Source organism: Salvelinus fontinalis, chromosome 31, assembly GCF_029448725.1.
Source record: "Salvelinus fontinalis isolate EN_2023a chromosome 31, ASM2944872v1, whole genome shotgun sequence".
NCBI classification, from domain to species: Eukaryota; Metazoa; Chordata; class Actinopteri; order Salmoniformes; family Salmonidae; genus Salvelinus; species Salvelinus fontinalis.
The window spans coordinates 46,272,725-46,287,790 of NC_074695.1; the positions used below are offsets into that span (position 1 = coordinate 46,272,725).

The window sequence follows — 15,066 nt, forward strand, 5'->3', positions numbered from 1 at the left end:
GATCAGGCAATCGTGTGTGAACAGGGAGTACAGGGGACTAAGCATGCACCCCTGAGAACGGCCCCCGTTTTGAGGGTCAGCGTGGCGGAAGATTATCCAGGACACAAATATGACACCAATTCAACCAGCCACAGGAGCATAGGGGTAGGATATGATGCTATACGTTATTTACATGTATCATTGAGGATGGGTGATAAAACAGTGGGTGTGCATGTTTGTGTGTGTGTGTGTGTGTGTGTGTGTGTGTGTGTGTGTGTGTGTGTGTGTGTGTGTGTGTGTGTGTGTGTGTGTGTGTGTGTGGGTGTGTGTGTGTGTGTGTGTGGTGTTGTATGCAATGCAACCCCATCAAAGCCCAAAGCCCACTCTATGGTTTGCTATACTTCTGATACACCATGGTATGACTGTTAGGTGGTGGAAATCTGATCAAATAAAACTCCATCGGATGACAGCTAAATGTCAATGAAGGAAAGGAACACAACGCCCCCATGCTAAAATGTCAGCAGAGAGGTTTTTAGAATAACTCAAGTAGAGGCTACTGAGGGGAGGGAGGTTCATAATAATGGCTGAAACGGAGCAAATGGAATGGCGTCAAACACATGGAAACCGTGTGTCTGTGTGTGTGTGTGTGTGTGTGTGTGTGTGTGTGTGTGTGTGTGTGTGTGTGTGTGTGTGTGTGTGTGTGTGTGTGTGTGTGTGTGTGTGTGTGTGTGTGTGTGTGTGTGTGTGTGTGTGTGTGTGTGTGTGTGTGTGGACCAGAAGTCCCCACAAGGGGGAAGTTTTGTTAGTCCCCACAGGGTCAAAAGCTTCTTCTAGGGGTTTTCTAGGGTTCGTTTTAGGTCAGGGTTCAGATTAGGTTTTGGGGTTAGGTTTATGGCTAGTGGTTATGGAAATTAGGATTTTGAATGGGACTAAATTGTGTGTCCCCACAAGGTAAGTCAAACAAAACTGTGTGTGTGAGAGAGAAAGGAGGTCTGCTGTAGTACTCTCCAGGAGTTTTATTTTTTTTTATTTTACCTTTATTTAACTAGGCAAGTCAGTTAAGAACAAATTCTTATTTTCAATTACGGCCTAGGAACAGTGGGTTAACTGCTTTGTTCAGGGGCAGAACGGCAGATTTTTACCTTGTCAGCTCAGGGATTCGATCTAGCAACCTTTCAGTTACTGGCCCAACACTCTAACCACTAGGCACCTGCCGCCCCAGTAAAGGAAGAGGAGAGTTCAGAGGAGAAGAGTAGGTACCCATTTCCCACTCTGCTGAGTAGCTGACCTGGATGTAATTAGCCAAGTCATATTTTTAACTGATACTGTGTAAAAGCCAGCTTAAGGAGCCATAGCTGCCCTATTTATACCCCCGGGGCTGACGGCCTGTACCACTACACAGGGGGATTTTCTCCCAGAACTGTTCTAAGCCTGCTTTAGGCTGTACCAATGAAGATTCACAGTAATTAGCGAGGCTATACGTTACAGCCCTTACTCTCTCTCTCTCTCTCTCTCTCTCTCTCTCTCTCTCTCTCTCTCTCTCTCTCTCTCTCTCTCATGACACTATACGTCTCCTTCCATCTCCCCCCCCCTCCAACTATGCCTCATCCCTCTTCCTTTCTCACTCTCTCTCTCTCTGTCTCCCTTCTCACACTCTCTATGAGCACTACGCTGTGTCTCTTAGCACACATTTGCACAATTGTACTGATCCACTGTGTGCCTGCCTCTGTCCCTATGTATAGGCCTAGATGATGAAAGTGTGTTTGTGTGGATTCATGCATCTTTGAGCATGTGTTTAAACAGTACATGCATGTGTGTAAAGGTGTTTCTGACTCTGTGTGTGTGTATGTTAATAGTAACTTCTGAGGGGATCAGCCTCAGCGGGGATCATCCTGTTTGAGAATGGGTCGGGACCTGGAAGGCTGACCTGGCCTGTAGCCCAATCAGCTATCTCCCATATCACCCTGGCCACTCTCAGGATTACCTCAGGCACCCTGCAGAGTAAGCCACCACACACAGGGAGGGAGTAGTACTCTCTCACACACATGGACAGACACAATCGCATTCGCATCCACCTTCACATACTTTATCAAAGGACCCCCAAAAAAAACAGTCGGCATTCCCTCTATCCTCTCCTCTCTCTTCTCTCTAACTCCTCTCCTCCTCTCCTCTATGGATGGACAGCTTCTGTTACATTCAGCAACGTATTTCTGCTGCATCAGACGTCCATCGCAGATCCCTACTCTGGGCTGAAACGTGATCAGACACCAGATACCCGCTACTCATCAGGGAGAACAGTACAAAACAGCATTCTCATTCAAACTAGTTTTTTTTTTTTTAAAGCCCTTTGACCCAGTTGGTTTGGGTTGAGTCATTTGACCTTTCTTGTGGCTCTAAGAACTCGATGTCTGACTGACAGTTAGAGTGGAATAACACCTTTGTGAGTCATGTCATTCATGATGGACAGAACATTATGTTTTCATTGTATTGTGTGTGTGTGTGTGTGTGTGTGATGCGCAGGTTGACTCATGCCCCGCAGTCACTGCGGTTACATCCGCGGGGCGGGTTTAGAGTCATGAAATATTGGATTACGGGTGAGTGGATGGCGGGCAGGTTGAATAAAGAGAAAGCAACCCATTCAAACCCATGAATGTATCATTCTTGTACAGTTCATAGCCTATGTATGAGCCACATTTCATTTTTTTTTTATCTCAAATCATTTTTTACCTGCCACTAGTGCGTAGCCTAAGCTAAGCTTTAAGGCCTAAATGTAGCAAGCAATTGCCAAATTCTTTTGGGAACTTGGGCAGAAAAAGACAAAAAAGGACAACGTTAAAGAGTGCGAGAGTTGAAAATAAATAGGGAGGGCCAGAACAGTAGTCTAACGTTCGGGAAAGATTTGGTGAAGTGCTTTAAGATGATGATAGCACTGCAGGATATGTTGCGATGATTGTGATGCCCTGTACAAACGTAACAGTCACAAGACGGGGATCGAGGGAACTGTACTGTTCCGATGGGTTAAATGGAAGAGTAGCTTAACTGGAATCTGTCGGTCTAGAACCTCTCACATAGCCTGATATTACCTGGTGCGGAGTTCAAATCATACAACAAATGTACATTTTGACTCAGGAACAGGATTGGAGAAATGTGTTGCTTTCAACAGCTTGCGAGAATGAACGTGCTCTTAGGGACCGTCTGTAAAGGTGGTGGTGTTATCTGTATCAGCATCAAAAAAGCTGATAGTGTTTCAACCACGTAAAATATGCATCCATGCCAAACTGAAATCTTATTCAAAACATGTTGGGTAGTTTTAACAGCTATTCATTTCCTTAAAACCGATCAAACTGATGCCATAACATTTTGCATGGAAAACCTTTCCAGTTTCTTTTAGAGTAATTGCACTTTCTCTGCGGTCCCTAGACGTCTATGCTGCACGAGAGAAGCTGAGGTAACTTTACCAATGTCAACTAGATTCTATCGATTTCTGACGTTATTCTGGTGAGCAAGGGCTTATTTAGTCGTCTCGTGCAAAAGGTAATGACAGAAGAGAAGCTGCATGTATCTTATTATAGACAAGTTGACTAACAAATAGCCCACCAAAAGGTCAGAAATTATAAGCAGAAACTTAAGCCTATGTAAAAAGGCCTGTCAAAAAAAGTGTTCCTTCATCTCTGACTGTACAGCACATTTTCTATGTTTGCAGGTTAGGGTTGGGTGCGGCCCTCAGATTTATCATATAGAGTCGGGCGGTTGTGGATGGGTAATTAGCAATTGCGGTTGGGTGTGGATGAACAAAAAGCTGACCTGCTCATCACTAGTGTGTGTGTGTGTGTGTGTGTGTGTGTGTGTGTGTGTGTGTGTGTGTGTGTGTGTGTTTGTGTGTGTGTGTGTGTGTGTGTGTGTGTGTGTGTGTGTGTCTGTGTGTGTGTGTGTGTGTGCGTGTGTGTGCGTGTGTGTGTGTATTCTGATGGTGTGTGTCTGATTTGGGCCAGGGGAGTAAGTGCAAAGTCAAATTCTCTTTGATTGTCTTTTTACATTATAGTATAAGAAATGCATTATATGCACTTGACTGTTCAAACAAAAGACCCTAGGCTCTTAATATGGAAAAAAAATGGAATAGGGTAACCATTGCCCAATTTGACCAGTCATTTCTCCATCGACTTGTAATGACAAACACTTTGATCCGTCTTGTGCTCTCTGTTCCCCTTTCGCTATGACTGAACTGCTGCGTCTATATTTACACACTGCTGATCGCTGGAACTTTATCAAGCATACATGGAAATAGATGTTCATAGTGTATGGAAATTAGCTTCAGAATTTGGATTGTATTTTATTACACATACATCGATGTTGGGATAATATTAGCAATTCAAGTAATTATAGTTATTTTAATTGACAGGAGTAGTAGTAGTAGTAGTAGTATTACTGTAGTAGCAGTTGTAGTAGTAGTAGTAGAAGAAGAAGAAGTGAAAGAATAATAGGAGGAACCGTTGTCGTTATTGTTATATTAGAGTTTGTGGCTAAAATATTAACAGTTGCTACTTTTTCCTTCTCTCTCAGCCACAGTATAAATCCTTCCGACAGACACAGCACATTGGATTGCATTGCATTTAAATCATTGCAAGAGAAAAGCACATTTCTTTGAGAAATTGCCATTTCTTTCAGTCAACACCCTGCTAATTGGATTCAAATGAATAACCGTGGTGGAATAAAGCGTTTTCTTTTGCATGCACAAAGACATCAACAAGCCTAGCAATTAACAGAGGCACAATGTAATCCATTTAACTGGGCTATTTATTTGAATTCTATTTAATTATGAGTTGATTGAAAATAGTCAAATAGGTTGTTTTCACTTTGTCACCTGTTATAGTCATTTTCAACAAATATCAAATGTGAAATATGCAAAGAAATAAGAATACATTTTAAGTAGATTTGTATTTGCCCTAAAATATCTAAAATCTCTCATAATTTCGGTTCATAATTGCAGTTCATAGATTATTTAGTACCAATAATACATTCATAAATAAATAACCAAAAAAACAATGGTCTGGAAAAGTCCTTATTCCTAAACAGATTTATTCAATAATTCCTAAAAGAAAAGTAGACTTGCTTCTTGTTGTGGTTACTCTTGGGTTATTTATTTATTGGTTATTATAAAATGTTATTTAATTTTTCACATAAAACAAGAGAAAAATACCAGTACTATATATAATTATAGTAGCATGTTGATGTAATGGATTTGCTGCTTATTTATTGGTTAATATTTTTTGTCAAAGTGAATTATGAAAATAGCATTTAACAGATTGTGAAAGTTCGCATGTTTCCTCTATTCCACAGCATCAGTGAACTATTGTAGCTGCCCACACGTTTTGTGTGATCTTCACGTTTTGGTTGATTCTGTGCATAACTACACTTTACATGTTGGAGGTTGGGTTTTCCCCAGTCTGTGTGTGCCCTTACAAAAAAGAAACATGAAAAATGCGGTTTTCAGACCAGTCAAATGTACCAGTCAAATGTTTGGATAAACCTACTCATTCCATGGTTTTTCTTTATTTTAATATTGTCTACATTGTAAAATAATAGTATAGGCATCAAAACTGTGAAATAACACGTATGGAATCATGTAGAAACCAAAAAAGTGTTAAACAAATCAAAATATATTTTATATTTGAGATTCTTCAAAGTAGTGACTCTTTGCCTTGATGGCAGCTTTGGCATTCTCTCAACCAGCTTCACCTGGAATGATTTTCCAACAGTCTTGAAGGAGTTCCAACATATGCTGAGCACTTGTTGGCTGCTTTTCCTTCACTCTGTGGTCCAACTCATCCCAAACCATCTCAATTGGGTTGAGGTCGGGTGATTGAGGAGGCCAGGTCATCTGTTGCAGCACTCCATCACTCTCCTTCTTGGTCATTCATTGTCCTGCTGAAAAACACATTTTCGGGATCAGACACGTGGGTTTTTGGACACGAGTGAATTTGTACATGGATTTCTCACATGTACATGTTTCAGTCAGATCGAACTTTTCACGTGATATTATACATTTCACGTGTGGTTTTGTAACTGCCGGGATAAGAACCTGGGTCTCATGCTTGAGAAGCCAACGTCTTGACCATTAGACCAAATGGCCAACATGTGGAATTGCAATTTCACATGTGAAAATCAAATTTGCAATTTTACATGTCAAATCAAATCAAATGAAAGTTTATTGGTCACGTACACAGTTTAGCAGGTGTTATAACAGTACAGAAAAAAATGCTTATGTTACTAGCTCCTAACAATACAGTCAAGTGCCAAACAGCTAAAATGTATTTTTTTTAATGATGGGCAATATATCAAGAATAGCACTGTATCAGTATGAAAGCGCAATCTATACATTTGTACACCGGGGAAATTATACACTACATGACCAAAAGTATGTGGACACCTGCTTGTCGAACATCTCATTCTGAAATCATGGGCATTCCACTAGATGTTGGAACATTGCTGCGGGGACTTGCTTCCATTCAACCACAAGAGTGAGGTCAGGCACTGATGTTGGGCGATTAGGCCTGGCTCGCAGTAGGCGTTCCAAATCATCCCAATGATGTTCGATGTGGTTGAGGTCAGGGATTTGTGCAGGCCAGTCAAGGTGTTCCACACTGATCTCGACAAACTATTTCAGTATGGACCTCACTTTGTGGATGGGGGCATTGTCATGCTGAAACTAGAACGGGCCTTCCTCAAACTGTCGCCACAAAGTTGGAAGCATAGAATCGTCTAGAATGTCATTGTGTGCTGTAGTGTTGAGTTCCATTCACTGGAACTTATGGGCCTAGCCCAAACCATGAAAAACAGCCCCAGAAAATTGTTCCTCCTCCTCCAAATTTTACAGTTGGCACTATGCATTCGGGCAGCAAGCGTTCTCCTACAGTAGCATCTGTCAAACCCAGATTCGTCTGTCGGACTGTCAAATGGTGAAGCGTGATTCATCACTCCAGGGAATGTGTTTCCACTGCTCCAGAGTCAAATGACAGGCAAGCTTTACACCACTCCAGCCAACGCTTGGCATTGTGCATGGTGATATTATGCTTGTGTGGGGCTGCTCGGCCATGGAAACCCATTTCATGAAGTTCCAGACGAACAGTATAAACGCAAAATATAAAGTGTTTTGTCCCATGTTTCATGAGCTGAAATTAAAGATCCCAGACATTTTCCATACGGGCAAAGAGCTTATTTCTCTCACATTTTGTGCACAAATTTGTTTAGGTCCCTGTTAGTGAGCATTTCTTCTTTGCCAAGATAATCCATCCACCTGACAGATGTGGCATATCAAGAATCTGATTAAAAAGCATGATTATTACACAGGTGCATCTTGTTCGTGGGACAATAAAAGGCCACTGTAAAATGTGCAGTTTTGTCACACAACACAATGCCACAGATGTCTCATGTTTTGTTTTGAAGGCACGTACAATTGGCATGGTGACTGCAGGAATGTCCTCCTGAGCTGTTGCCAGAAAATATTATGATAATTTCTCTACAATAAGCATCGTTTTAGATTATTTGTCACTAAGTCTAACCTGATTCACGTGTAACTACACCAGCCCAGGATCTCCACATATGGCTTCTTCACCTTCGGGATCGTCTGAGACCAGCCACCCAGACAGCTGATGAAACAGGAGTATTTCTGTCTGTAATAAAACCCTCTTGTGGGGAAATGGTTACATCTTCAAAATCAAGAGATAACATGTTTAACTAAACTGTGTTGAGTTTTTTGGGCCATTTTGATGTAAAATTGAATTGTTTTTACCAAATGAAAAACAGATATGCCATTTACATGAGTGTAGCCAAGCTAAGTAGCTAGCTAGCTTTATAGACTGGCTACACTTTCCTCCTAGACTTTGATTGTTTCTTTCATGATACGGTTAGATATATTTGTTTTTTTTAAACTATTTTTCTATTTACTACAGTATTTTGTGCACTTTGAGATTATTCTTGTATAATGAAAAGCACTTTACAACTGTAATGTATTATTATTAAAAGCGATTTCTATCTATTTGAAAATGTCTGAATGTGTTTGCTACAACAACAAAAAAATCTTGTTTTCAAAAAAATATTTCCAAAAAATATTCTTGCAAGGCGCTTTATGTAAAAATCCTACTATTATTATATTTGCTTAACGTTTGTCAGCCCTATTTCTAATTGAACAGTCTGTATTGATAATAAGTATACATTGGAAGAGGAACACGGGTCGGTCAAATGGTCAAGACATTGTCTTCTCCCGTGGGAGACCTGAGGTCTAATCCTGCTGCTTAGAAATGCACAAAGAATACTACATGTGAAATGTTGGGAAACCATGTATCTGAGTCATGTGAAATATGTAAACGAATGTGAAAGTTCATATTACCAAAAACCATGTGTCTGACTCATGTGATTTTTTTCACGTGACACATTTTTCACATGTGATTTGTTCATAAATATGTCAGAAAACCACTTGTATTTTTTTCCTCACGTGTTTTTTAATGTGTATTTTTTTTGTAAGGGTCTCCACACTATTCAATGGTTGCTTTTTCAACCCATAAACTAAATGGGCTTCATCATTGATCTCTGTCATCACAATGGTTCAGCAACTCCTTTACACAATACTACATCATGAGCCTCTCACGGGTTGAATCATTGCACTGTGTGTTCCAATGCACTCCTTCGGCAGTGTGTGTGTGTGTGTGTGTGTGTGGCAGAGAGAGATGTGAGGTCTAGCTTTGAGTCAGAAGCAGCAGCTGAAGCCTAGGTCTGAGAGTGTGTGTGGGATGAGACCCCCCCCCCCCCCCCCCTCATTTCCCTCAATTGTCTCTCATCAACACACTCATCAACTATCTCTCTGCCTCTCTCTTCCCTCTTGCTTATTGAAGACAAGACACACTTGTGTAGAAGTGTGAGAAAGTGGATCGTAGTGTGTACGCATGTGCATACGCGCGTGTGTGTGTGTGTGTGTTTGTGTACGTCTTTGTGTGTCCGTCCCTTTCACAGTGAGTAAGGCGAGTGGGCGGTAGCAGCAACTGGTCTGCTTATGTGGCGCGATGCATAGCAGACATGTTTCTCACTGCTAGATATTACTCATTTCCTCAGCCCTACACACACACACACACACACACACACACACACACACACACACACACACACACACACACACACACACACACACACACACACACACACACACACACACACACACACACACACACACACGCACACACGCGCACAAACACACAGTCTCAGTTAGACGCTCACGCACATACACACACTGACACACAGAAGCTCGCAGCTTCTCAGTGGTCTCGCTGGTGTTATTTCTCACTTATACGGAGCTCTGTGGCATCGTGTGACTGGTAGCTGTTGTTGGTGTTTCTGTTGGCGCTGTGGAGGTAAAATAGGAAGCAGCCTGTGGATAGGCGCCTGACCCCCCTGGAGGTTCTTAACCCAGGAGGGCTGCAGCATGTATGACCACCACCACCTGGACAACACGCTGGTCAACAGCCCACTCTAAGGTCAGTTACTGTCCATCGCAAGCAACTCCATCAACCCGTCTGTTGTCTTGTGTTCTCAAACCGCTCTTTTGTTATGTCTCAATGGCGTTAAGCTGTGTACACGAATTTGACTACTTGTTGCTGCATAGAAAATTGACCCTTGTAGTTAATGCTTTACTCTCTCTGTTTACATCAGATCTGTGATAAGGATTTAAACGGGTCGACTTTGAGTTTCCGTACAGATGTTGTTTCAGAGTGGAGGTGGAGATACGGTATGTCTTATGTCGACGTGGTCGCACCTGTTGATCTAGCTGTCGACGGCGGAGGTAGAATAGCTCTGAGTCATTCTGGGTCCTCCCTGTGGTCAGACGCTGAATGGAGGGACTGCCTCACTGTCATACAGGGCAGTACTAACACAACAATGATTTTTTTATTTCCTGTGAAGAGGAGAGGGAGAAGAGTGATGGACAGCAGGAGAGAATGAGAGGAATGCCAGGGATTTTTCTCCAATATTTCAAAATGTATCTTTTGAAATTCATACATTTTTCAATGACATCAAAGCATGTTAATGTTTGTGTAAGTTTATTTGAATCCAACCACACTGCTATGAGATAAGGTTGTGTGTGTGTGTGCGTGTGCATGTGTGTGTGTGTGTGTGTGTGTGTGTGTGTGTGTGTGTGTGTGTGTGTGTGTGTGTGTGTGTGTGTGTGTGTGTGTGTGTGTGTGTGTGTGTGTGTGTGTGTGTGTGTGTGCGGGCGCCTTATCAGCTTTACTGTGTGGGAGGTGAGGGAGTTTTTCTTTAGCTTTGGACTGAATCTGCAAAGGTTCCCCTCAGAGAGCATCAGAATCAGCCTAAATGAATCCCTTGTCATGCCGCTGCTGTGGGACGGAAGCCTGACCGGTACATCGGCGCTGATTTGATTTGGCCTCTTTACTCCTTGTGGCTCCAGCTGATGGGATTAGCTGCCACGTGTGGATTACCAAATCAAATCAAATCAAAGTGTATTTGTCACATCCACATGGTTAGCAGATGTTAACGCGAGTGTAGCTTGTGCTTCTAGTTCCGACAATGCAGTAATAACCAACGAGTAATCTAACCTAACAATTCCACAACTGCCATGTTGTTTTGCGGGAACACTGCCCCCGAGAGTGTATTTGTCAAGCAAACCAACACTGTGCTACAGCTGGGAGCAGTCCTATTTTCTTCCTGATAAACGTTGATATCTAGCGGTCCATCAACGATATTCTCTGCATCCCATTTCACACTTTACAATTGCTTTGGTCTCAGGGTTAGGTTTTATTCCGGAAACTTTGTCGAAGTGAGCAACTGGTCGGCCTGGGGCGTTTCAGGACTTTCCAGGGTGAAACATCTCACCTGTCGCCCCTGCATGTTGGATTTCCATGGAAAACCTCAGTTCTTTCAGTGTGTTAGTGTTATCTCTACCCTTGTTAATCTATATCAATACATGTAAGGGCTAAATTGCAAAGTGGCATTGTCACAAAATGCGGTCGCTTCACCGGACAAATCTGCTCTTATTCTCCACAGAAGTCTGTTGTGCTTAAAAAAAAAAAAAATTTTTTTTTTTCAAATCCCATTAATTCTACTCGATTTTAACCTGCAGTGTATCCCAGACTGTCCAACCACCCCCTCCACACTTAAGTCAATGCCTGGAGTAGTGTATCTTTCGTCCATATGGAGTGATTGATTGACATTGAACAAAGCAGCAGTGCTGAACACTCCGCTTCACTCTGCTCCAGCCCTCTGTTAGAGTGTGTTTTCTTGTGGAACTTTGAGTAGGTGACGAGCGACAGTTTCCCCGGCTCTCCCCAGAGAGAGTATCCCAATGTAACCTGTCTTCCCTGTGTGGACTCAGTTTCCATGGCGACAGTTTGGCGTAGCGAGACGGTGGAGAGTTGGCAGGGTTCAGTCGGGGCAGACGGGCGTGTGGACGCCACTCAACTCTCGCGTTGAGTGGCGGGGAGGACTGGCGGGCGGCGGGTGGCGGGCGGCGGGGGCAGTGACGGTGGCGGCAGGAACAGCTGGGCTAAGCGGAGTTGTCACATCAAAGCAGCTCATTTAGAACATTTGGAGAAGACTTAGGGGAACTCCCACGCGCTCCACACTGAATGAAGCAGGGCTGCTCAGCTCTGCTACATACAAGGAAACAAATTAGACTCTCACACCAACACACGCACAAAGATACACACACCACCTCCTGCGGCCATATCAACAGTGTCCCTCTCAGTTTAGGATGGATGGTGACCAGCTCTGTCCATCGCTGGGGGAGTGAGATAGAGACATAGCTGCCTGAGGGGTGTGTGTGTGTGTTTCCGTGCTTCCCTGCGTTCTTTCATTCATATATGCATGTGCGTGCGTGTGCGTGTGCGTGTGTGTGTGTGTGTGTACGTGCACTAGTAAATAGGACATTGCGGAACAGCCCTCAGGGGTGTGAGGGAGGCGGTTCATGAGAATAGTATAAACCATATCTCCATATTTAATCCTCAGAGAGGGAGAGATGAAAGGTATCCTGCTGGGAGTGTGTACAGCATGTGTGTTGGTACAGCTATGCCGCACTGCCTCTGAACTGCACTGTTCGCACAATGCATGCCATATTTTTAGAGCACTTGTGGGAGTTCATGTGCTTCTTGAATGAGACCAGTCAATTGGATCGTTTCTCGCCACATGACCAGCAACGTATGTATTACGTGTAGCAACTACGACACCCTTGAGCTGGAGGTGTTGAGCCAGAGTTTTGACGTTTCACTGGGTTGGGGTTTGATTTCCCGAAGTTCTGTTGGCCTCAGAGACTCCAGGCTCGATTCAGTCAATTCTGCATTGTTGCGTTTGCAAGCCGACCTCCAAAGGATTACAGCAGCCGTACTCGACCGGCGGACCGAGGTCCGGACCCGGACCCAGAACGGGGTCAATACAGCCCACGGGTCCTGACTAATATAAAATAGGAACTCAGTCGGACTTCGACCCCTGGTATCGATATGGGCCCGATAAGCCCGATAAGCCCGATATGGGCCCGATAAGCCCGATATGGGCCCGATAAGCCCAATAGGGGCTCCGATATGGTAAATGAGCTTAAACACTGCAACATTTTCTCTCTGCCCGATGGCAAAATATGTCAAATTGCAGGAAAGTTGCTTTAAAACTTCAAAAAGTGTCTCTCTGCCAACAAGAGGAGTGTGACCAGTATGAGCAGTTTGGAGCGGTATGGGTTGTAAGGTGGGGGGTTTGTTACTTTGACAATAAATTACAATATCCATTCGGACCTTGCCACCAAGGAAATTTGTGTGACGGGACCTTTTCAAATGGTACTTGAGTACCCCTGATTACAATGTTGCACAGGCGAGATAAACATTCTCTGTCTATTTCCACAGTAATCACTCAATCTGTGTCTGGTGTTTACTTGTTTGTGGGTATCAAAGCTGACTGACTGCTTAGTCCTAACAACTCTTGACAGCTAGGCCTGACAGACTGTCCACATGTCACTCTGAGATGTTCACACTTCACTCAATCTCTCTTTCTCTCTGCTACCTCCCTTTGTCTCCCTCCTCTCTCCCCTCCTCCCCCTTTCTCTCTGTGTAGGTGATAGGTCGTTCAGGGCTAGGGTGTCAGTGATCTGACAGTGATGTCGTGTCGAGGCCCTCCCCTCACTCTGCGGCCCTCGTTTCCCCGTGAGTCCCATGTAACCTAGCCGCCCCCGCCCGCCGCCGCTGGCGCCCACCCATGAATCCCAGCCCCGACCGCGGCAAAGAGTGCCTCCCCCCCAAGAAGAGGGAATCCCGGCAGGGCTCGGTTGACCAGCGCCCCCTCTTGGACGAGTTCAAACCGCCCGCCTCGCCCCTCAGGACCCGGCCCGCCTCGCCCCTCAGGACCCGGCCCGCCGGCAGCTCAGGGAGAGATGAGGGGTGCAGGGAGAGCAGCGACGAGGCTCTGACGAACCCCCACAGTCTGCTACCCTCTCCCCCACCTCCCCTCCCAACCCCTGGTATCCCCCTCCCCCTGCCATGGCACCTGCCTTACACCCCCTCTGTCCCTCTTCCCTTCCTCCCAGGCCAGGTAGGAGAGAGGAGGGGGTCAGGCTCACCCTCCTGGAGGGATGATCTTCTCCCTTCCCCACTCCCCCATCACTCCAGGTGGCTCCGAGGTGAAATCCCCCTTCCCCTTCCACCCTGCTCATCCTCTTCCTCCTTCAAGAGCCCCTTCCCTGCTGACTCCAGAGAGATGTGGTCCTATTTCAACACAGAACGAAGGGACTATAGCTCCTCTCTCTTTTCCCCCTCCCACTTGTTCAGCCAGCCCCCCCTCTACCGTCCTGACACCTCCGTGACGGAAGGCAGACACAGATACCTGGGCAAGAGGCCCAACGGGCTGGACGGCCCGGGCAGCAGGACTGCCTCTGCCTCCAGGGTGGCGCCCCCCTCAGGAGAGTACGGGAACGAACCCAGCGGCAGGGCCAGGCTGGGCGGCAGCCTCCACGGTTCCCATGCCAACGGGCGGCGGAGACACCAGGAGGATCCCATGGGGCGTTCTCAGACGGTTGCGGTTTTCCAAGACTCCCGAGCGCCACCTCCGGAGGGCCCTGACTCACATTCCTCTCTGCAGGACAGGGACCCCCGTGGGATGCCAAAGCCTGGGACCCTCACCCTGATCCCTAGCAGGCCCCAGCCCCATCGGGCAGACCCCCGGGCAGGGAGAGGGGAGCTCCTGGACCCCATGGGGAACTCTCCGGCTAAGGCCCAGATCTACTACTCCCTGGGATCGATGTACTCTACCCTACAGCCCAGCCACCTCAGCCCCCAGGCTCAGCCCTTCCCCCTGTACAGCCCCTCAGGCAGCCCTCAGTACGGCCTGCACACCATGAGGAACTCGCAGCACTCGCCCCAGGGGCAGCCCAACAGCCACGTCACGGAGAGCGACAGAGAGCGGGAACGAGAGCGAGACAGAGAACGAGACAGACGACGAGAACAAGACAGAGAGAGAAAACGTGAACAAGACAGAGACAACCGGGAGAGAGACAGTGAACGAGACAGAGACAAAGACAGCAGAGACCTTTCCCCTGGGCGGCAGTACTCACGTCCCCACGCCTCCCCCCTTGTTCCCCTCTCGGCCACCTCACCCCCTGCCTCCCACCAGCACCACAACCCCCCAGCACTCCTACCTCATTTTGCCAAGGGATCTCTGATTGAGCTGGTGGGGGGCCGTCTAAAGCGCGTGGAGGAGCTGAGGACGGAGGACTTCCTAAGGAGTGCCAACACCTCCCCGGAGTTCCACCTGAGCACCTGCACCATTCTGCTCATCGCCCCCGGCGACACACACGGCTTCAACCACCTGCAGGTCCTCCTCACAGACCGCAACACTCAGGTCAGTGGCTCATCTATCTTCTAGATTTCTATTCTCTATCTGAGTCACTTCTAGACAATATATTATAATAAAGGCACGGGTCATTCACTACATAAGCAAACGTTTGCAATCCTATGCAATCACTCAAACATGTTAACATATGACAAATTTGCTTACAACACGGATTTTCCAAATCGTAATTTAAAAATCACCTCCTTAGTAAAAAGGGTG

General features: G+C 45.7%; 1 protein-coding gene across 2 annotated transcripts in view; it reads left to right on the forward strand.

The window, feature by feature from the left end:
• zmp:0000000926 (arginine-glutamic acid dipeptide repeats protein) overlaps window positions 1-15,066 on the forward strand; it is a 41,586-nt gene that overhangs the window by 24,639 nt on the left and 1,881 nt on the right. The window contains exons 1-2 of one of the 2 annotated variants that reach the window (XM_055892943.1): window positions 8,838-9,503; window positions 13,078-14,856. In XM_055892943.1, coding sequence (XP_055748918.1) covers window positions 13,219-14,856 — 1,638 coding nt within the window. In that variant the 5' untranslated portion in view covers window positions 8,838-9,503; window positions 13,078-13,218. Of the gene's footprint in view, window positions 1-8,837; window positions 9,504-13,077; window positions 14,857-15,066 lie in introns of those variants that run through there. The other variant, XM_055892942.1, reaches the window with a different exon arrangement.